At 36.0% G+C, this 24,731-nt stretch overlaps 1 protein-coding gene across 3 annotated transcripts in view; it reads left to right on the top strand.

Moving 5' to 3' along the window:
* The window catches only part of FGF12 (fibroblast growth factor 12), a 584,720-nt gene that overhangs the window by 390,421 nt on the left and 169,568 nt on the right, over positions 1-24,731 (top strand). For all 3 annotated transcript variants that reach the window (XM_025376976.1, XM_025376975.1, XM_025376974.1), the window contains one exon: positions 12,542-12,645. In XM_025376976.1, the coding sequence (XP_025232761.1) occupies positions 12,542-12,645 (104 nt within the window). The remainder of the gene's footprint in view (positions 1-12,541; positions 12,646-24,731) is intronic.

Below are 24,731 nucleotides of genomic sequence, written 5' to 3'. Positions count from 1 at the left end.
ACTCCTTGCTCCTTCCTACTGAGGTATGAGCAGAAAACATCACTTTTATTGTTTCTGTAGTATGCACCAGAATGTTTCCCATACTTGAGGAAGCAGGATAGTGTTATAAATAGTCCATTTGATTTTAGGGACAGACAGTCATGGATATTCTTATGGGTATCTCCACCTGCCAGCTGGATAAACTTGGGCAATTAGTTTAACACTTTGAAACCAGAGTTCTTCATCCACAAAATGGGAATAATATGTAGGAGATTTAAGTTAATAATATCAAAAGGTACCCTTATGGAAGGAAGTGGCCTGGAAAGTCTTAACAGGAGACATCAATGCTGACTGAAGACTGATCAAGAGCAATTTCAGGAAAAATGAAGGACTTGAGCTTTGACAAACTGGGTGAGAAGCCATTTTTGAACCCCATCTGTAGTTTCAGCACTCTTTTAGGCCCTGGACCAACCTTCGTTTCTTTGGGAGAATTGATCGACGTCTAATTTAGATAAGATTAACGTCCAGGGCACTTGGAGTTTCCCTCTGAAGGGGTTGGAATGTACAGTTACATATGGTCTCTTCCCAGTCTTTGACACTACTAATGATCTGGGCGGAAAAGTGCTACCGAGACATGAAGGAAGACAGCAGCCGCGCCTCATAGATCCATGTTCTCAACAATGGCTCCCAAATCTTGGTTTTTTGAATCAGTACGTCTGGATGAGGACCCACACTTTGAGAACCAAGCACACAGCACTTCTCAAACTTTAAATGCATTGTAATTGTGTTAAAATGCAAATTTTGATTCAATAATTCTTGGATACAGCCTGAGATTCTGCCTTTCCAACAAGCTCCAGACGATGATGATGCCGTTCACACTTTGAGCAGCAAGGTTTGGTTCATTGATTGGTAAGGTTTAGGAAGAATCAGCATAGCATGTGAGCTTGCTAGAACTATCCCAGGTTATTGAACTTGCTTTCAAATTGTTAAATTGAAATTGTTTTCAATGATGAAGCATACTGGAACAATCTGAAGAGTTAAAAAATACTTGTCTTCAATTCCAGGCATTTTTATTTAATTATTATGAGAGTAGTCTGGACATCAACATTTTCAAGCTTTTTAGAAGGTTTTAATATGCAGCAAAGTCTGTGAACCATTCAGCTAAATTACTCCTGGAGAGTTGGTTTTTTCCTTCAATTTTTAAAGTTTGCATTCCAAATTTGTGTTATTATAACTTTGAGTCAAAGTTATACAATAAGATATTGATTTTAAAGTACAGTGCAAATCATTGCTGTTCTTTTATGGAATGTTTCATGCTATTTTATTATAAAAGGAGGCCCTCAAGTGGGAGATGACAAATCAATGGCTCAAGTACCCCCTCCTGTGTTCGCTGCAGACATCACTAAATTCGCACAACATTCATTGTTGCCTGGCTTCAATTGTCTCCTTAAGACATTGTTTCGGGCAGTTACAACCAAATGATTGAGTTTTCACATATGCCTGCCATATGCATGCTTTATTTTCATTAATAGCAACATATTGATGGCCAACTGCGTCCTAGTTACTGGGTTACAAAAATGAATCTGATACAATTCCTGCCTGCTAGCTGTTCCCAGAGCATAAAAGGTTTTACATCTTAATGTAAAACAAAAAGTGTCACTGGTACTACCAAGTGATTAGAAGAATCACCAGATTTCAGAGATCTAACAGATCCTCAAAAGCCATAGTAATCAACAAGTTTGGGTTTAACCCAATTCTTGAAGAATGGGAACAAAATAAATAAATTAAGATTAGGACAGTTGTATTTCAGTTAAGGAGGCACAAAATTAGGAAGTGGAGAAAGCTCCCACCATGTTAGGGAAAAATTAACCCACTAGCTTGCATGAAGCAAAGAGATTATTTGGAAGTATCATGGGGTCGTATTTTAGAGTGTCTTAACTGACACTTAGGGGAGTGTAGGCTTTATATTGTAGGAAATGGGGAATCAATGCAAGTTATTGAGCAGTGACTGAAATTCTATACTTTAGAAAAAGTTTCTGACTGGAGATTATAGTAGACATGGGTTGAATGAGAGATTTTGAAGTAGAGAATAGTAAGGACAAAATCATTTTATTTTTCAAGTCCTTTTTTATCCCTTGATTTCCAAAAAAAAATCTTTCCACATTATGTTTATTTCTATAGATCCACTTAATATTTTTGGAATTAGGCAGTCATATTTTCTTATTTAGGTATTAATGATAACAAAGTACAAAGCTTTGTTTGAGCGTATCTAAATCAACTCAAATAAGTGTGCTTCTATTGCCTGTGTGTAATTTTATCTAAGAAATACTAAAGATTTCGTACCTTTTGAGTAGAATGGTTCTACTTGGCTAAAAAATTACTTGTCAGGTTTTCACATTTTCTTATTATAGTCTGTTTTTCCCACTTTCTTCACAACTACTTGAATTGTTATCATTAGAATTTTATTTTATATCTTAAGAGCAATAATATTTTATAGCTTTGTAGCCCCCAGAATCTAGGTTCACAGCTTAACTTTTTCACTAGCTGACTTTATAACCCTGGGAAAACAATATCTCTGAGCCCCAGTTTCCTGGTCTGTAAAGACGGATACATAGTACACATGTGGTTACTTTTATCTATTTTAGACTTTAACTACCATGAGGGCAGGTACCATCTCTGTCTTTTCTACCACTGTGTTACAAGTGCCTGGCACAATGTCTGGAATATATGTGATGAATTAATGAATAAACCTAATAGGCCATAGTATTGATTTTGGCAACATAGTGTTTGATGAAAGGTTTATAGAGGATGCAAATCTAAAAGCTTCAAAACATGCAAAGATTTCTCGGAAGATGTTTCTGCCTGTTGATCTTATGGACCATCACCTGTGCTGTTCACTGAATTCTTCAGACGGGCTCCGAGACAAGTCTGTGTAAGACAAAGGGCTCCGGAGAATGAGTAATGACAGGCATTTGCTTTCATTATCGATAGTGATGTGCCTCATTTTTCATCTTAATGAAAAAAGAATCACGTTGAATTGACTTGTTGATTATGCAAATTTTTGAACATTTTTGAACTATGGTAGGAAAGGTTATATTATATTATCAGGATTAAAAGCCAATGACAGGACTTCTACCAGAACTAAGGCAAACATTTCTACTACCGTTTATCAAAGAAAGAGATCACAATGCTGCTCATTTTTATTATGCTGAAAACCCACAGCGTATACTGTCAGCCAGTGCTTAGAAGAAAAATTTTAGTCTCTGAAGTCCCAAACCACTAGTCAGCTCAGTAAGTCAATAAATTCAGTGGGAAAATAAATCAGTCAGTTGGACTATTTGGCCAGTTGTTTATAAAATAAGGCATCGTACTTAAAGCAGTGAACCAATATAGCTTGAAGTATGTTGATGTTTACATTCTTAACAGTGTTTTATTTTAACTACGTAGTTGTTTTGCTTACAGGAGCTTCAATAATAGAAGATGAAATACGTTCTTTTTTTTCTCCCATAACATTTTAAGAAATTTAAGTTGAAATATGGAATAATGATCACCCAGCCATGTTCCTCCTACTATGAAAACTCCAGATGTGGAGATATGAAAACAACAATGGGAACAAAACCACTGGCAACACTGATAGTGATGCATTGTATCCTTTATGGTTTAAAAAGTGGTTTGTTTTTATTATCTCATTGATCTTCATAACAATCCAGTGAAACATTCAGAGCCAAGAAATGTTCAAAGTGGTTAACTCATTTATGCCTAGTGTTCCATTATTGGAACACTAAGCATGTGGGAGTTATTTATATCCTACTGCTCAAAGTCATTGCCAAGGTCTGATTGCAGAAATTCAAAAAATTGCAACCTCATTAAATTACTTGGAGTCACCAAGACCACAAAACTGTTAAATTTTAGAACTAGGGCTCATGACCCACAGCTATGTCCTCTACATAGCTATGTTCAGTCCTCATCTGAGTCTTATTCCCTTGACTTAAAAGCTAAAAGAATAGGGCAAGTTACATCTTTCCTTTAATTTCTGTAAGAGATGCTGTTTTAGAGAGTTAAATTCAGTAACAACAATTGTTTAGGCTTTATTTTGAAATGCAATCTGGATGCAAAACAAAAACAAATACATATTTTATGCTCTAAGAATCCCTAGTTTTCAGGGAAACTCAGACAAACTTATAAATATGAATAAGCACTGTGATAAGTGCTGTGTATGGAATGCTGTGGAATTAGGGTAAAGGAATGAATAATTAATTTGCCTGGGTGAACATTCCATTGTACCATAATTTAACCACTTTTGTATTGGAAGATTTAAGAGCTCACTATTTTGCTGGATAGTCAATAATAGAGTTTTCCTATTGAGAATGGGGAGGGCGAATAATTGACTTAAGTAAATTATAAATAACAGAAGTAAATATTGATTTCATAACTAAGGAAAAACCAATTGAGTGGCCTGCAGATATTATAAATATTATAATTACAGATGTTATTGTGAGAGACTGTAGGATTTATTGTAAGAGAAAATAACCTGGTACTAACTTAACTTATAATTTAAGATTTTGTAGGATATGATCGTATTCACACTCTAATAAAATATCTTGATGGAGAACATTTTGAGATGTTGGAAACGATATTGAATTTTCAATGAAATCTAACGTTGAAAATGCACAGATTATAAACCCAAATATCTCCATTCTCTCTCAGAATGTTTCCCTTGGGTTTTTAATGGGTCATAGGCTGAATCTTTTTTATTGGCCATTTGACAAAATAGACCTAGAATTTCTAAATACGACTGTACCCTTTTATACCTTTCTTCATCACAAGCAATAACGAGTCTGTCCTTAGAAGTTGCTCGGAAAGATACTGGATTTACGAGTTCCAAAGACAATTTGTAATGAGCCTTTTTTTCTCCTTCCTTCCCTCCTTTCTTCCTCCCTCTCTCCCTCTCTCCCTCTCTTCCTCTTCTTCTCTTTCTTTGCAACTTATTGGTTGTCACATTGTCTTCCTATGTGTTTTGGATTGTTACCTTTTTCTTACTGGAATAATATGGTGTGGATAATGCACAGGTAGAAATTAAGCTGAGTGAAACATAACACTTTTACAACGTACATTTTTTTGGTCTGATATCATTGGACAGGATGTTTATTTTTTATTTTATTTTGTTGAGACAGAGTCTTGCCCTGTTACCCAGGCAGGAGTGGAGTGGTGCAGTCATGGCTTACTGCAACCTTGACTTCCCAGGTGCAGGCAACCCTCCGACCTCAGCCTTCCAAGTAGCTGGGACCACAGGCACACACACATACCTGACTACATTTTTTTATTTTTATTTTTGTTTTTACAGAGATGGAGTCTCCCTGTGTTTCTCAGGCTAGTCTCAAACTCCTGAGCTCAAGTGATCCTCCTGCCTTAGCCTCTCAAAGTGCTGAGATTACAGGCATGAGCCACCACGCCTTGCTGACAAGGTGTTTAATATCTCAATTGTAACAGATGCCCCAAACTCTTTCCTTCCTCTTAACTCCCTCCAACCTTGCATCACTCTACACACATGTACTCCTATCCTCACCAGGCCCATGCGTCCCATGATTCTGCCATTTCAGACTTTGTACCATGTAGGTTTTTTGGCTTTCCTTTAGTCTATGTGTAATACATATTATCTTCAATTTTTTCTTACATGCTAAATTATAAAAATGTGTCCTAGAAAAGTTACGAATAAACATGAGCAAGGAGAAACTACTCGTCATTCATTTATGTATTCAGCAAATATTGAATAACAGCGTCTAAAACCAAGATATCATGCTAGGCATTAGGGTTCATAATAAAAGTTTCGGGTGCCTTCAACTTGCCCTTAAAATAGTGGAAACCTCAGAAAGAGTCACAAATAAGAGTCTTTTCACTAGAGACCACATCTGTTATGTTCATCACTCTTTTTTTTTTTTTTTTTAGCTTCAGCGTGATATTTGGCATACAGTAAGTGCTCAATAAATTTTTATGGTAAGAATAAATGACTTCTAAGTCAGGTTTTTACAAGTGCTGTATGCGAACTCAACTTACTAAGGCCAAGGTCCTACCCCAAAGGTTAGGATGGTACTTTTCATTTTCTCAATTATTTTTCACTTTGTACCCCTCAGAGAAGTTAGGATTTTTATATACTGTTAAATGACTTTAAGTACTTTGACTACTTCAAGTAGTCAAATACTGAGTTTATAATACAATGGCATTTTGCATATCAAGATGCCTAGCAGGATGCCTGAAAAAAAAGTAGACATTCAATGAATATTATCTCTTTAGTTTTTCTTTTCTCATTTGTTACTTTCTCTCATCTTCTCCTTCCACTGAAATTTCAGCCTGAGAATGACTTAGGTTTTGTAGGTCCTAAAGCTTATGTGGGATTCTCCCTCAAAAAAATAAATATAATTAAATGAAAATTAGATGCAAAATTGAGTATTTACAGTGAGAAAATAAACCACAAAAGTTTAAATTTTGAAAAGCTGGGAACTATCAAAGATGATAAAACTCAGGAAAATAATACAGTATTTTAATTAATTGCCTGATAGCAGCAAGTCTACGCATTTCCTTCCCATTATTGTGGATATATGATTTTTGAATGTCTTTCCATATGACAACAATTTTTTATTATACATTTCTTGTAGAGATAAATATAGAGATAATTCAATCTTTCATGTAGCATGATTAATCAAAGTGATCCTTTAATATTTTATAACTTGGAAGTGTTTATTTTAGGTTCACAGCTCATTATCTGATGATTAGTGATGTTGAGTATCTTTTCATATATCTGTTGGCCATTTGTATGTTGTTCTGGAGAGATGTCGTTCAAGCCCTGTGTCCATTTTTTAATTGGCTTATTTGTTTTATTTTGTTTTTGCTATTGAGTCATAGGAATTTCTTATGTACTCTGGATATTGAACCCCTACCAGATATACAATTTGCAAATATTTTCTCCCATTCCATAGGTTGCCTTTGCATTCTGTTGATTGTTTCCTTGGCTCTGCAGAAACTTTTTAGTTTGATGTAATCCCACTTGTCTATTTTTTTTTTTTTGCTTTCATTTGCCTGTGCTTTTAATGTCATATCCAAGAAATAAATCTTTGCCAAGGCCAATGTCAACTTTTTCCCCTATGTTTTGTTTTGTTTTTTTTTTTTCCCCTATGGGTTTTACAGTTTTAGGTCTCACATTTAATTATTTAATCAATTTTGAGCGAATTTTGTGTATGGTATAATATAAGGACCCAGTTTCATTCCTTCATATGTGAATACCCAGTTTTCTCAACACCATTTGTTGAAGAGACTATACTTTCCCTTCATTACCTTTTCCAATACCTTTTTTCCGTGAGGTTTTATGATTGAGCTTGGTTTATGGAAGCCAAGAGTACCAGCTCCATTATTTCAGTTTTTAAAATACAAGAGTCAACTTTACAAAAAGATTTAGAACAAGATACCCCTTTTGGAAAGGACAAGTTTAAGAAGATCTTTGAATGTCAGATTAAATACTTGGACTCTATTTTGTATATAATTGTAGTATTTAGTCCACAAATGTTTACTGGGATTGCTAATATACACAGAATATATACTACCCTGCGTATTCTCTCTCTTGTTTTCTTTCTGTGTCTCTCTCTGTGTCCTCCTTTCCTTGTATTATACAAGTGTAGTTTCGATGTGAGTTTTGTTTTGGAGAGCTTACAATCTAGTTGTGGTTGGGAGAGGAAACAGATTTTTTAGAGGAATAAAACTATAAATTGTGATAAATATAGTCTGGATCCAGGAATAGGGCAGCTAAGAAGTGAAAGAAAGCACTTGGCATTTGGTGTGTCATTTCAAGTATGTCAGGGATTTCAGTGTGAAGATGTAGGGAGAGTGACATTCCAAGCAGAGGGAACTAAGTTAGCAAAAAGATGGAGTTTAGAAGGTAGGAGGAGGAAGAGCAAATTACTAGAAGCACTCAGTATTGAAGTGAAAGTGCCATGTAGCACAAATGTATGCTTTAGATTAACCTTGACTATCAGGCTGAGATGCTTTAAGTTTCTAATTTCATTTTTATCTTAAAAAGAACTTTCATTGTAACAAGGAAACCTACATTCCTGGAAAGAATGTGTTTTTGTCATAACCCATATAATAACATTTATTTAATAAAGCTATGTACTTGTAACTGGGCTAGACATTACAGCAACTACCCTCAAGAATCTTGCATTGTAGGGATAGAGACAGAGATATAAACAAAGAACTCTAAAACCATGTTCTAAATACCATTACCAAAATATACACAAGAAATAAGCCATCTGGAAAAGGGAAGTATTATTTCTGAAGGGCTTTGGGCAAGACTCATGGGGAAGTTCAACAAGGTAGGCCTTAAATGATGAAAAGAGTTGGCCAAATTTAGAAGTGGGAAGATAAGCTTTCCAAAAAGAGATAGAGGACAAAAGAGGACAAACTCCAGCCTAGTTAAAGATTGAGGGGGAACTTAGGAAATGGCAAAAAGCTCTGTGAAGCCGGTTACAGCAGATGGAAAGGGTGACAGGTGATAAGCTGGAAATGTGGGTTGGAGCCAGGTTGTAAAGGACACTGGAGACAGGGAGGAAAGGAATCACTGCAGGTTGTAAGCAGGAAAATGGCATAAGAGGATGCAAGGGACTTAAAGAGTGGGTGGAGTCAAGTAGCCCAGTTACTATGAGTTAGGACAGTGGCTTTGAGGAGTAGTGAAAGGAGTAGCAAAGGGCTCCTGTGAGCTGGAGCCAGAAGATAATTAATGGATAAGAGTAAGTCATTTGCCGCCTTTTGGGATTTTTAGGAGGCAGATGAGGACGTTTCCAGAGATACCGTGTTTAGCTTTTACCAATAAAGTCGTATTTCAAATCATTTACTGATTTTTAAAAATGGGCTTGGTATGTCTCACAAAGCAAACCAGCTAAAAGCCATTATCATCTTGTGGTTCATATAAAACTTTCAAACAGGTTTCTTGTTTCTGTCCCTGCCTAGCATTATCAGTTTGCTGTCATTCTTCATGTAGGAAAAATTTTATAGTTGCTTTTCCTTCTATGGTGAGCTATGTAAACCAGTGTTCTTAGCATTTATCCTGGAAAGTCTTTTCTCCTTCTCACAGTAATTGTCAGTGAACTTAATATTTTCCAGTATCTGCTTTTATTTAAAATGAAGTACCTTGCATCTAGTTAATATCTTGCATATTAATTCTGCTTTCATTAGCATCTCTATCAGTTAGGATTAGAGTTGGCTCTGCATTGCACAGAGTAAAATAACAAGGACTTATTTTCTCACATAAAAGCCAGACCTGGGTAATTGAATGTTGGACTTGTGCCACTGCTCCACAAAGCTCTCAGGGACCCAACTCCTTCCAGCTCACCTACCAACACCCGCTGGGGAGTAGTCCTTGTTTTTATGGTTTCAAATGATCCAGCTACCATATCTCCATTCAAACAGCAATAGGCAAAGGTTGAGAAGGGGTGCAAAGGACACCTATAAATTGTCTATAAGGGAGGATTCCTCCAGCCTGTAATGATGTGATGACTCACATCTCATTGACCAGTAGTGAGTCCATAGGACCTACATCCTACATCTGGTTGCAGGATATGTAAGAAGATGTAGCTGAATAATCTATTTATTTGCAAGAAGGTAAGAATGGATATTAGAGGAAATTAAAAGAACAAAAAGGGGAGGCCGAGACAGGTGGATCACAAGATCAGGAGTTCGAGACCAGCCTGGCCAACACAGTGAAACCCCATCTCTACAAAAAATACAAAAATTAGCTGGGTGTGGTGGTGGGTGCCTGTAATACCAGCTACTCGGGAGGCTGAGGCAGGAGAATCACTTGCACTCCAGCTGAGTGACAGAGCTAGACTATGTCAAAAAAAAAAAAAGAAAGAACAAAAAGATGAAATATGATGTTTCGAACAGGTAGCCCCATTAGAGAGCCTGAAAGCCTTTGTTTAGATGCATTTTCCCCTGGGTTAACTCTAAATCTTTTTGTGCTTCTAAAAATTAAGGTAATCATTCTGTCCTAAATTCTTCATAGCATTTATGGTTGAGGATCAAATATAATTAACGAACATATCAGCACTTTGAAAATTGTTACACAAATATAAAGTATTATATTTTAAAGCATTAAAACAATCTGCTGAATATAAACTAAAAAGTATTACTGAGGCAATATGTCAGTTTTTATAGTAGCCTTATGGTAACTTTACCTGACAAACAGAAGAATTAGGTGTTCATGACAAATAGCTCTTCAAGAGGACATGTCTCTGTGAATCACTTTCAGAAACATGACAATGCATTTGGTTCTATCAACTCTGTGCAATAAGGATTATCATGTGCATTTTACAGATAGGAAAACTAAGGCAGAGAAGTTAAATGAATAGCTCAAAGCCATGTAACTTAGTGGAGGGTTTAGAAACTGTGTGTCTGCAAATCTCATACTCATAATCTGTGTTTTTACTCTAGTTTTCATATGGCACACATCTTGTTGCCCATTTGGTAAAGTCTAGATATCTAAGATTAGAGCGACAGGCTCGCAGTTATTTATCCTTATTTTATTTACATGGTGTTCTTTCTCATTTCCCCCCCAATATAAATCAGATCCTCCAATCTGCCAGTCCCTTTCTGCATACACACATTACTCTGCAAAACCACCTAACTTCCTGCCTCACTAAAATGTTTTCTGTTCTTGGCTTTCTCAACTTCTGCTGCTTCTTTAAGTGTCAACTCAGGTTCCATTTTCTGTGTAAGGCATTCCATGAATACTTCAGGCCACACAGAGCTTCCATTTTCCTGAACTTCTGTAATATAGAGAATATATATATATAGAATGCATATATTATATTTAATTATAGAAGTAAATTATACACTGTATCATATTATTCCATATGTCTTAGCTTTTTCTCCCCAACTAGACTTTGTCTAGTTCTTGTGTTTCTTAAGTTGTTTCAGTAACACAAGGACACTGGTAAGAATATAGCAAGAAATAAAACCAGTTCAAATCTAAATTGAGCCAACAATTAATCTATGAGAAACTACTTATAGTTTCTTATCTAGTCTCAGTTTTCATGACAAATGTGGAAATGGGTTCAAAGAGGCAAAAAGACCGATCCGATGTCAACAGCTAAGAATGGAATCCTGTTCTACCAAACCTGTGGTCTAAGGCTTGATCCTCTACACCTGTCCATTGAACATTGACTGAAAGCCAAATACTGTGAGAGTGTGTGTCTGCGAGTGTGTGTGTTTAGCTTACTATTGTAGGTTGAGAGAAGCCCAGAAAAATAGAGGCATCCCTGAATAACAGTAGCCCTCGGGTTAATTTATGTGTATCTTGTATTAAAAACTAAGAAGACGAGAACCGAGAGGAATTTTACCAATAGAAAAGGTGGATAAGAACTTCTAATGAAGCCAGGATACTGAAATGAACTGCAGAGATATTTTCTTATGCATACAACCATGAGATACTTAATTCATATCCATGTTGCCATCTACAGAACCTAAGTATATGATTGCTTTTCTTCCATATGCAATGTGAATTGTTTCGGGGTGGGGGCAATGTTTTCTGTTTATGCTCATTTTGTGATCTCAAAAGCAACTGAAGTTCTCCCAAGGACACAAATACATTGTTGGAAGAAAAATAGAAGGTTCTCTTAGGTATGTTTTTTTCTGATCTATGAATTCCATCTCCAAGTGGACATATAGACTATTGAGTACTTTGAGTGATGAGCAACTCGAATATGTAAAGACTGCAAGCATGTTCCCATTTCATCTTAGGATGTTGAATTACTTTTGTCAAATTAATTCTTAATGGTTTTGGGTATGTGTGTGTGTGTATATATATGTGTATATATGTGTGTATATATGTGTGTATATACACATATATACACATACATGTATTTTTCCCACCTGGATATAAATATATAAAATATATCCTTTATAGCTTAAGCTATCTGTCAATCATCTATCCATCTGTTTATCTTTCTTTCTTTACATGTAAAAAATTGAGATATCAAGAAAAAAGTTTTGTCTGAATGTTATCACCAATAGGTCAGTAATTTTTGCATTCTTCTTCTGTGTTCAATATAACGTTTGGAACAACAAGGAAAAGACTAAAAACAAGAAGCTTTGGACTGTTGTAAAGATAATATTTTGTTATTTCTTATAACTACAGATACATTTTCTCCTGTTGAGAATTTTTCGGTTCATATTATTTGTTTGTTAGAAAAAATTACCTTATATTACCCTGTTTGAGGGTAATTTTAAGGATCAGGAATCCTGAAATCTCAGATCCAGTTGGGCCTTTAGAGACCTTCTAATCCAACCCCTTTGTACAGAGTTTATGTAACTTACCTGAAGTTACATAGGTAATTATTGCTGGCGCAGGGTCAAGAAGTCAATTTCCCTCATTTTTAGACCTCTCTTTATTTCTTTCTCTCTCCATTTTTCTACCAAGTTCAATTAATAGGTTTTAATTCTCAAAAGAATTATTATAAGAAAAAAGATTATTTATTCAAAAGGTCACTGATCCCTTCCTCCTTTCTTTTTCTCCCCCCAGCTCTCTTCAATCTAATTCCCGTGGGCCTGCGTGTAGTGGCCATCCAAGGAGTGAAGGCTAGCCTCTATGTGGCCATGAATGGTGAAGGCTATCTCTACAGTTCAGTAAGTACATTGTAGTGTGTATTTGTGTGTATGTGTGTGAACTACCACTGAGAGGTAATGGAGTAACCATCATGTTAGGCAAGAAAATTGGAAGTTGAAGTCATTTTATATTTTGTGATCCCGTTTTTCAGGATTATTTTGAGGTTTTGTAATTTAGAGTGTTAAGGACCATGTCTTGTTGAATGACTATATTGCAGTTACTCTCCATGCAATATAAATTCCTTGTGTCTAGCTTCCATTTCTGCAGAATATTCTCCCTTTGGAATTTTACCTTTCTGTCTAATTCAAAAAGCAAGACATTTTTCTTTTCTCTTGTTATCTCTCCTTTAAGCATAGAGGACGGCTCAGGAAGGAAAATTCTTCAATTTGTCTGGAAATAGTCTCTGTCCTCCCATGGAGAAAAAAACTTTCATAATGGATTGTGGCTTTGTTTGTATTTAGTAGGTCTATGTTTTATCTACTGTGTCAGAGTCTCAGAATAACTTTAACTTAAAGGCAATATGAATTTATGGAAAGAGCTCTGGATTATGAGAAAGGATATTTGAGTTTTATTTGCATTTCATGTACTATCTTGATATCCCTTTGGGCAAATTATCTTCCTCTGCTGGCTTAATTTTGGACCTTTCAAATGAGCATGTTGGACACCATGTTGTATCATGTCTTCTTTCAAATCCCAAACTGGCAAAATTAGGTGGCATCAGTGGCTACGTTATCAGCACTGACATATTTTAAAGTTACGAACACAATTCTGCTGCTTGTCTCACTCTCAGGATAATAATTTATGTGTTGAGGCCGGACGCGGTGGCTCACGCCTGTAATCCCAGCACTTTGGGAGGCCGAGGCGGGTGGATCACGAGGTCAGGAGATCGAGACCATCCTGGCTAACACGGTGAAACCCCCTCTCTGCTAAAAATACAAAAAAATTAGCCGGGCGTGGTGGCGGGCGCCTGTAGTCCCAGCTACTCGGGAGGCTGAGGCAGGAGAATGGCGTGAACCCGGAAAGCAGAGCTTGCAGTGAGCCAAGATCGTGCTACTGCACTCCAGCCTGGGCGACAGAGCAAGACTCCATCTCAAAATAATAATAATAATAATAATAATAATAATAATAATAATAATAATAACAATAATAATAATTTGTGTGTTGAGAGAATGTGGCTGCACTGAATGGTGTGTGTGTGTGTGTGTGTGTGTGTGTGTGTGTATTTCCGCTTTCCTGTAAGAGAGTTGGCTATTTGTAGTTCATGAAAAAAATTCATTGAAAATCATGGTTACAGATTTCCACCCTTACTTTCTATGATCTCAGTAAATAGCACAAGGTTATTTTGGAAGTTCCCATATGTCTGCTGGATTCTAAATTCGTTATTGACTAGTTTTCATTAGGCTCTTCCAATGTTCAATTAAACAAATTTCTGGTATATTGGAGCTCAGAAATTGATACCCTCAAATATGGCGTTTTTACACGCTGTACAGAAGCAGCCACCTCAGAGTCTCTCTGAACTCCCTCTGCCTCCTGTGGCTCAATCCTGTCTCTCCCAAAGCACAGGATGAAGTTGTTCTCTGGAGTTCCCTTATCTACCTAAGCTCGGACCTGCCAAAGAAGAAAACAATTACCTTTGGTCTCTTCCCAGAGTTTTCATTAACTGAACTCATATCACAGGAAGGAAGACTGAAGTTCATCAATACACCTAGACAGCGTTTTGTCACAAACCATGGTCTGCTCTGCAGATCCAAAAGACTTCGTCCCAGCTCATTGTATGTTCTTTAAGTTCATTGAACTCCCCCCAGAATCATTTGCTATCGCTATAAAATCGTCCACACCTCCCCATCTCCCTTTTCTCTAAAAAGAAGGGTATTAGCCAGGCGCGGTGGCTCACGCCTCTATTCCCAGCATTTTGGGAGGCCGAGGTGGGCGGATCACGAGATCAGGAGATCGAGACCATCCTGGCTAACTTGGTGAAACCCTGTCTCTACTAAAAATACAAAAAATTAGTCAGGCATGGTGACGGGTGCCTATAGTCCCAGGTACTCGGGAGGCTGAGGCAAGAGAATGGTGTGAACCCGGGAGGCAGAGGTTGCAGTGAGCCAAGATTGCGCCACTGCACTCCAGCCTGGGTGACAGAGCCAGACTCCATATATAAAAATAAAAAATAAATAAATAAATAAAAAGAAGGGTATATAACCATGTATACCACATTTCACATGGTGGGGTGATCACCCTGTGATTCTCCCCAGTGCACGTTAATAAATTTGTATTTCTTTTCTCCTGTTAATCAGCCTTTTGTCCATCGATTTTCACTTAATCTACAGAGGGCGAAGGGAAAATTTTCCTTTGGCTCCAACAGGTACATCATACTTGCTTATTAGTAATACATCTGTCATTTGTATTACAATTATTGAAGTTAATATTTTACTCCTGAAAATATTCAGATCAAAATATACACTTACATGCTATATGTGTACATACACATTTTTTCAAAGTTTCTGCTCAAAATAACACTTAAATACATTTTCAGTCAAAATAATGGGCTCTCTTAGTGTGTCACAGCTCTGACAATTCTTAATGTCCAGTTATTGTGAGTCCATTTTAAATGTAAGAATTAAAATAAGAAAAAAGACAAGATGATGTTATTTTGAATATTTCTGGTTAGTCTTACTTTAAAGATTTAATCAGTCATTAAATAAGCAGCTAAATGTAGACTGTATTATGTGTATTTAAAAGGTCATAATTCAGGTTATAATTCCACAGAAGCTGTAGAGTTCAGTTTATTAGACTAGAGTTGATCCCCAAAGGTCCATAACAAAGAAAAACACAGAAAGTTTGCCAACAGTATTGTAAGCAGGAGACAATTGTATAAGGGAAGGAGGGAGTTTGGAGGGATTGCTGGGTTGTGGTTTCATTCTCTGAAGCTTTTCAGAGATGCGTTCCTTCCCTCTTTCTGGCTTAGATCTGAGGTTAAGAGGGGGTGGGATCTTGAGCCACAAGAGGCAGTTTCTTTGGTGATGGAGTTTACCTTTGTAAACCTAGTGGGGTATCTAGATTTTCGGTTCTTCTCTCCACTTAAATCAAACTTGCCTCATACTTACAATCACAATGCTTTCCCCTGGTGAGTTAAAAATCATCCGTTAACTTTGACTTTCCTGAGGTGTTTCTGGTATGCATTAAGGCTAGAATTTCTTTGAAAAGCAATTTTCTATGTCGTGGGCAACACTGTAGTTGGGCAACCAATAAGGGTCATAACTGCAGTTTATTGAGAGAGAGGAGAAGGCTGAGGCAAACTAAGAGAACCTAGATAAGCTCATTTAGAACCCAAAAGATTCACAAGTAGTATAATTTTTCTAGTGTCATTTACGTCATTTACCTGGCTTCTATTTATTTTTAAGCTAGGAATTAATTCCCTTGTTACTTTTGATTTCTATTTCTTCACCAGGAAGCAGGAGGAGAGAGTGTCAAAGATGGAGTGACTGTTAGGTCTAAAGCACAGAGCTGTAGTTTTAAGAGTTGCTCTGAAATTTTGTGTTTTAATAGGTGAGTTTAATCCATATATATTTGATGAGATTATTGATGTATCTGGATGTGTTTTTACCATAGTAGTTTGTATTTTTCTAAATTTCCTTTTGCTTCTCTTTTCTTCTTAAAAAACATCCTGTTGTTTTATTCACATGATTTTATTTTATTAAATTCTTCTGCAAGTTTGTAACCCTAGACTATATTTTTATTCCTTTAGTGGTTAGTCTTATTTTTTAAAATCATGTATAAATAACGACATACTTTGCTCAATATTTTTGAGTGTTTCTGTCTTCCTTTCCAACAGCTTATGGACGTTATGGTGTTTTCTTGCTAGTAAAGACCACAGCCTTTCTTGCTGCCGGTTTGATTAGTTGCACTTTAAAATAAAATCATATGCACAATTAGTTATTTTATAACTATTAAATTAATGAATGTTTTGAATAATTTGTATGCATAGAATTTTTGTTTGTGTGTATATATCAAATTTGGTCTCTGATTTCACTTTTCTTCTAAACTAAACCTTTGATTGTTTTGTGTGTGAGGGTGTGTGGATGGTGAACTTGCTTTTGGTATCCATGAAAATGTCTTCCTTTCCCTTTCATTCTTGAATTGCAGTTCAGGTAGTTATAAAATTCTGAGTAGACCAATATTTTTCTCAGCATTTGGAAAATAATATTACATTGGTTTCTGGTATCTATTGTTCATTAGGAGAAGTTGCCATCAGTTTAATATTCTTTCCTTTGTAGGTAATCTCTACAGAAACTTTTTTCTGTCCTGAAAAACTAAAATTCTGTATACCAATTGAACAACAGCTCTCTTTCCTCTCTTCCCCCAGCCCCTAGCAAACACCATTTTTTACTTACAGTTACAAAGAGTTTGACTACTTTAGATATCTCATATAGGTGGAATAATGCAGTATTTGTGCTTTTTGTAACTGGCTTATTTCACTTAGCATAATGTTCTCAACATTCATCTATGTTGTAGAATATGACAGGATTTCTTTCTTTTTAATGTTTAAAATATTTTAATGTATGTTATGTACATCCCACATTCTGTTTATCTATTCATCTATTGATGGACATTTAAGTTACTTTGACCTCTTGGATATGAGATTACTGCTGCAATGAACATGGATGTACAAATTCCTTGTCAAGATCTTGCTGGATTATATGGTAACTCTGTTTGTTTTGTTTTGAGAAAACACCATACTGTTTTCCCTATCAGCAGCATCATTTTACATTCCCACCAACAGTGCACGAAAGTTCCAATTTCTTCACATCCTTGCTAAGACTTGATACTTTTTGTTTCTTTTGATAGTAGCCATCCTAACAGGTGTGAGATGATATCTCATTTTGTTCTGATTTGCATTTCTCTAATAACTAGTAGTAATGAGCATCTTTTAACATACCTGTTAGTCATTTATAAATCCTCTTTGGAGACATGTCTATTCAATTCCTTTGCCTACTTTTTAATTGAGTTGTTTTGTGTTGTTGTTATTGAGTTGTAGGAGTTCTTTATAGATTCTGGCTATTAAGCCCTTACCAGATATATGATTTGCAAATATTTTCTCCCATTCTGAAGGCTACCTTCTCACTCTGTTAGTTGTTTCTGTTGACACGTAGAAGTTTTAAAGTTGCATGTAGTCCTATGTGTCTATTGTTGCTTTTGCTGCTTATTCTTTTGGTGTCATATCCAAGATATAGTTGCCAAATCCAATGTCATGAAGGATTTTTCTATGTTTTATTCTAGAAGGTTTTTTGTTTGTTTGTTTGTTTGTTGTTTTTGTTTTATTTTTTGTTTTTTTGAGATAGAGTCTTGCTTTGTTGCCAGGCTGGAGTGCAGTGGTGTGATCTCAGCTCACTGTAAGCTCCACCTCGTGGGTTCAAGTGATTCTCCTGCCTCAGTCTCCTCTTATGCATAGATTTGTAATCCATTTTGAATTAATGTTACATGTGGTATAAGGTAAGGGTCCCATTTCATTCTTTTGCATGTGGATATACAATTTTTCCAACACCACCTGTTGAGAGGCTAACCCTTCTCCATTGTGTAATCTTGTTGAAGATGATTTGACCACATATTAGAGGGTTTATTTCTGGGCTCTCTATTGTGTCCCATTGGTGTTTGTGTCTCTTTGTGCCAGTATCATACTGTTCGATTACCATAGTTTTTTACTATGTTTTGAAGTCAGAAGGTGTGAGACCTACAGCTTTATTTATTTTTCTTAAGATTATTTTGGCTATTTGAGGTTCCTTGAGATTTTATATAAATTTTGGAATGGAGTTTTCTATTAACGCAAAAAATGACATTGAGATTTTGATAGGAATTGTATTGAATATATAGATTGTTTCCTGTAGTATGGACATTTGAAGAATATTAGGTTTTCTGATTTATAAACATGGGATTTCTTTTGACAATGTTTAGTAGTTTTCAGTACACATGTTTTTCAACTCCTTGATTAAATTTAAACTCACAGCGCCTTTTAGAAAGGAAGACCAAGATAATTTTAATGGTATTAAATAACTTTAAAAAATTGAGTAAATAAAAAGTTCTATAAGGCATCTCTTTCTCCAACAAAAGAAGGTTAAGCATGTTGGAAACTTATGTTTCTGAAACACCTTCTTTGATAGTTCAGGAAATACCATTCTGTGTTACAATCTGTTGAAACAGATTTTTCTACAAATTTTATCTTATACATAGACAGTGCCTTTTAAAAATTTTGCTGTTTAACCAGTTTTGATTTAAAATGTAATATCCTTTAATGTTTTATTCTTTTTGAGTTTTAAAAGTTTTTGAAAAAAACTTGTAAGACCACCGACATTTTCTCAAATGTTCACAATGCTTAAAGGCATTTCAGTTGGGAGTGAGGAAGGAGAGGTATATTTTCATTTTATACAGAAAAGATAAAAGCCAAGTAAGTCCTCGACTATCCTCTGTAAATTTACTCACATCTTTTTATATTTGAGTTGCTTGAACTGAAACTTGTTTAAATAAAACAAATGTAGATAAACATCATTTGGTATGACATTAGTTATAAAGCTAGATTTTCAAATTGTAGTTAGAACACTAGTGATATAATATTTTAGGTAACTTGATAGAATGGTATGTGTGATAAAATACGTAAAGAATAAAAACAATATTTACTAAAGTGCTATCACTGATACTGTTATGTTTGCCTTTTTCTCTTCTGTACCTATGTAACTCATAATTTTCCTTAAAGCTCAGCTCAAATCTTACCTGATATGTCACCTGTCTCCATTGTCCATCCTCTGTGAGAATTAGATGCTACTTCTGCTGTGATATCGGAGCACTTGACTTTTATTTTGCTGGTGGGCACGAATTACATCGTATTCATCTTTGCTATCTGGGCCGTCTGGGCCACGTATTTTTCCCAACCACAGCATTAAACACATTCCCTGGGAAAGGAAGATTCTCAATAAAGACTTGTTGAATTTTAAAGAATTGCCTATTTCAAGTATAGATGGAACAAATTCCATACAATTGTTGCACAATTAACTATGATTACATTGATCAAAGTTTAATTGGTAGTCTTACAAACCACTGCACAAATGCTGGTTTGTCCTCAAAGCAGTCTCAGCAAACCTAAAGTTTGTTCGATACATAGTGATTGAAACTCTACCACATCTCAGGCACCAGACTGCGTACTGAGCATATAAAGGTGGATGAAATAGATACAATTCTTATTTTGTTATGGTTTGCTCTTATAATCATAATTAGTTAGCTGTTGTAAGGGGTTTAGGCCAACTACCAAGTTAGAGGGCATAGTCCTCAAGACTGCCCTCACTTCTGGCACCAACTGCAAGTTTGTGGGCTCACAGAATCACCTTTGGAGTGCTAACTTTCCAGAAGGACTCACAGGACTCACTGAAAACCATGGTTATACCCATGGTTACAGTTTATTGTCAGGAGAGGCACAGATTAAAATCCGTCAGGGGAAGAAATACTTAAGGCAGGATTCAGTAGAAGTACCAAATGCTGAGCTTCTATTGTCATCTTCCTAGAGTCAGGACATGTTACTCTTCGAGTACCAACGTGTGATAATACACATGGAGTGTCACCAACAGGAAGCTCACCTGAGCCTCTATGTCAAGAGATGTCATTGGCCCCTGTTATGTAGGCAGGATTCATTCATTGCCCATGTGCTTGGTCCCAGCCTCTGACTCCACAGATACTGTGTGACCCAAAGCCCCTAGCCTAAATCATAGTGTTATTCTCTATTTAGCCCAAGGCTCTCAGGCAAACACAAATTACCTTCCAGAAACCAACGGCAATGACTGCACCTCTTTTGGGGCAAGTTCTTTATGTGTCCAATATTCAAGTGAAGTGAAGGCCAAACTCCATAAATATGTACCCGTGGCTCTGTCTCCAACCCACCCCCTCACTCTTCTGACTACATCTATTTTCTTACCCCAGCTCAGAAGAAGAAAATGATGAAGGAAAAGAAATGTATGGGTGTAATATCTGGCATATCAGCACTTGGGAAATGAAAATATAACTTACTGCTTTGTATAACTTTGGAGCCTTGACATTTGCATCTAGGAAAATGGCGCTTAAAAATAATGCGGTTTGAACTTGGGCAACAGGTGAGAATCTGTCTCTACAAAAAATTTCGAAATTCTCTGGAGATGGTAGCATGCACCTGTGTTCCTGGCTACAAGGGAGGCTGAGGTGGGAGGATTGCTTCAGCTTAGGATATCAAAGCTGCAGTAAGCCATGTTTGTGCCATTGAACTCCAGTCTGGGCAATAGAGCAAAACCCTGCCTCAAAAAAAAGCAATTTGTATCATTTGAAAAGTGGCTAGAACATACACCTAGGCAAAACATTGGACCTTTTTTAATGAATAGTTTGATGTGCTTAGCACACATATCACTGGCATTTTAGTGGTTAATATTGGTTAAAATGTTTTTAAAAGGTTTATTTTTTCTACCTACAGTTGTGATTTGTTTACTTTTTATAAACTTAGACTATTTGTTGCCCAAATCTGAATTAGGTAGTTTATGAACTAAATGAGAATTTTTTTTACTGAAGGATAAACTAAAGTCAAATTATACGAACACAGTTTTTTATTTGAACAGGGCCTTAACCTGTACCAATTGTATTTGAAGCTGAATTAGTGATAAAGATGCTTATTTTAGTCAGTCTATATTCTAATAAATAAGTAATATTATAAGTTATTATCGGAGTAGCTGTAACCATGAGAGTAATAGTAACAATATTAATGGCTGTACTAGTGCAAATAATACACTGTACTTTTAGTTTTTGTTGTTTCTTAAGGACTTTTAGATTTGTATTTAATATCACAGCAACTCTGTGAGGAGGGATGGAAATGAACTAGTAGATATTGATGAAGAGCTGAGGCTTAGTGAGGTGCTTGACTTAAATAAGCCCATTCTGGTAAGTAATGGAACTAGAGTTGAAATCTAGGTCTTAACTTCAAAAACCATGAGCTTTTCATACTACCATACTGCTCTTGGCCTTATGTGTAATGAAACCTTTCCATTGGAATGTGTCTCATATTTTCCCATGTGCTTTCACATAAACTGTCACATTTGAGCCTTGCAATAACTCTGATATTATTGCTGAGTGACAAAAGGTATGCCTGGGAAACAGAGACATTAAGTGACTAGAATGATGTCACTCAGCATAGTGAGGTAGGTTAAGAAAAAGCAGCTTCTAGTTTAATATTCATTTCTTTAATCGATAGTGCTTCTCCTATTTGCTGTTGCAATTAAGGATGTGCCATACTATAGTGTTTCAACATAATATAAAAAGTATAATTTTTTGAAAACCAGGGCAGCCTATCACCTTGTTTGTGATGGCTTTATTACAGTGATAACACCAATAACAAAAATCGAAGAGACTGCTTGATTGATGCATGTCCTTTGCGCCATTTAGAATTTCTCCTTTAATGTGTTGCCTCAGTGCGAGCAGACAATGTCAAGACTGTGAGATGATGATACTGATTTTATATTGAAAAGCTGCATCAGGAGTTACTGAGAAACATGAGTTGGGGGTGGTGACTTCTGAGGAAGCAGAATGAAAGGGCCACTATTGATAACTCTGAGGAGAAGACTATTTGATGTCCACAAGGTAGGTGATAGGAGAAAGTAGTTGTTATTCCCTCCTCTAATTTCTTTTACTTCCCCACCATCATAGATATCCAAATTTCTCTCATCATTTAGGACCCAGTAAATATTTTCCCAATTTCTACAGCCCCAAATAACTTCCACATTTTATCCGTTGATGGGACATTTATCTCTGTATTTCCTTTCTTTTATTAGAATTTGTTCTTAATGCTTTTTATATCCTATCAGATGCAAATTCATTGGGGTTAGGGCTCATATCTAATGTAGATTAATATCTCTCATAGCACTGAAAACTGTAATTCCAATGTTCAGACATCTGCCGAAATCTTGTTGAATCAGTTGATAGAGGCATCATACAGTTTAATTTTGGCAATAATTCACTGGCTCTCTGGACTTAATGGGATTTATAATAAATGTCCTGAGTATGAGCCTACACACTTTCCAGTTCAGCGACTCGTTCACTTTTGAGTAGTCTGTTTCTATTCTACTGAAGTGTGTAAAATTTACTAGAGGAATCTTACTGTTCGTGCCTCTTCTCTACTGAGGTTGGTATGGTGCTGTAGTTTTAAGAGCTGATAGTGCCATGGTTTTCTTTCTGTACTAAATACTGTGGTAAGGGAGAGGTAAAGGTTAGGCATGATACCTTCCTGGGAAGCCTCCTGGTTTTTACAGTTAATCTGTCACTGAAAGAGTTCTGTTCCATCCTAAAAAGATACACAGACTTTTTAAAACAAGCATATCTGGAATAGAGGTACAAAGCAGTTACCCATTCTGGAATTTGAGTTTCCTTATCAAGTTACTTTCTCATGGAAAGTTCTGAAAGCTGAGGCATATTCACAGCTCTTTCTTGGGACAGCAAGTGAGTGGTATCTCAGAAAAGTGAAAGACGAGAGAGAGAGAGAGAGAGAGAGAAACAGGAACCTTAACTATTAATGTCAAATGAATCATAGTTTGAAGTTAATGATGTCTAAATAGAGAAAAGTCAAAGGCCAAATCATAGAGGCTTGTACAACAAGTAGATTGTTAGATATTCAGTTTAGATCATTTACATAATTTTTTCTTCTCATATACTCGTGATTTGCTTGACCTTTGTAACATTCCTTTTTTAAAAAAAATTGGGGGCATAGCACCTAGAAAAAGATTATCCATTTTGCCTATTTCTTTTTTCACCCCATATATATTTATTAAATGAACTGGAATTTTTTCCAGTTAAAGAAAGAAAGAAAATACAGAATTCTGTCAACCCACGCACCTGGCAATTACTGCTTGCAAACATGTGACATGGGCTATTTTTTGTTGGGATTACATTGTCTTTCTTCAGAATCAACAGATTATTAGTTATACTTTCAGTAAGGATTGAGTAACAGTAAGCATCCATTTTTAACTTATAATGTATTCATAGTAAATAGTGTTGGTTTTCTTCTAAGAGTTTATAATTTATGGAAAATGTTAATACTTTAGCTCCAGGGCTAAGCTTAATTGGAAAATTAGCATATATGTTTCTAGTAACATTTTTCATTAGAAAATAAAAGCAAGGCTCAGCTTTTGAGAGCAGCACTAATGAGGACCTTTGGTTAAATTATTTGAATATGATGCCAGATTTCATATTTTTCTTTTCCATCTTGTCATTATCCACATTAGGCCAAAAAGTAGTCATATTTCCAAAGTTTCTAAATTGTATTTTTTTAGTCATCAGTGAATCAGGGAATATTAAGTAGTAATTTAAAATATAAGCTTTAGAAATAAAACTGTGTTTGAATCATGGCCCTATAACTTACTTCCTTTGTGAAAAAATTGGAAAGATTTTTAACGTTCTAGATTGTTTTCTTACATGTAAAACAGGGCCCCTAATAGTGAGAATATGGGCTTCATAGAATTATGTAAGGATGAAATGGAAAGATGCATGTAAAGCCCTACTGCAGTGTATACTGTGCACTCAACACTCAGTGTTAGCCATAAGCAGTAACAGTAGTAGCAGTAGATATATTTTAAAAAGATGCTCGGTGTACCCTCAGGCAGCTCCTTAGCATCAATCCATAAAGTTTCTGTAGGATTAATCTCACTGCTAGTTTTAGTGCTGGTTCCTGCTTTGCCTAATCTAATATCTTTAGTCACTCTGGTCTTGGGGGGTTGCTTGAAGAGTATTTCTCATCTAGTTAGGGCAAATTAGCTTCAGGCTCAAGACTTTATCTGTTGAAGGAGAGTTGCCTTTTACTATTATTATTTTTAATTTTAAGTTTTGTGGGTACGTGGTAGGTATATACATTGATGGGGTACATGAGATATTTAATTTAATTTATTTGTTTATTTGTTTTATTTTTTTGAGACAGAGTCTTGCTCTGTCGCCCGGGCTGGAGCGCAGTGGCATGATCTTGGCTCACTGCAACTTCTGCCTCCCAGGTTCAAGCAATTCTCCAGCCTCAGCCTCTGAAGTAGCAGGGACTACAGGTGCACACCACCATGCCTACCTAATT

This window comes from Theropithecus gelada, chromosome 2 (assembly GCF_003255815.1).
Source record: "Theropithecus gelada isolate Dixy chromosome 2, Tgel_1.0, whole genome shotgun sequence".
NCBI lineage: Eukaryota > Metazoa > Chordata > Mammalia > Primates > Cercopithecidae > Theropithecus > Theropithecus gelada.
Note: the sequence above shows the minus strand (reverse complement) of the source record. Positions and strands in the feature narration are given on the sequence as shown.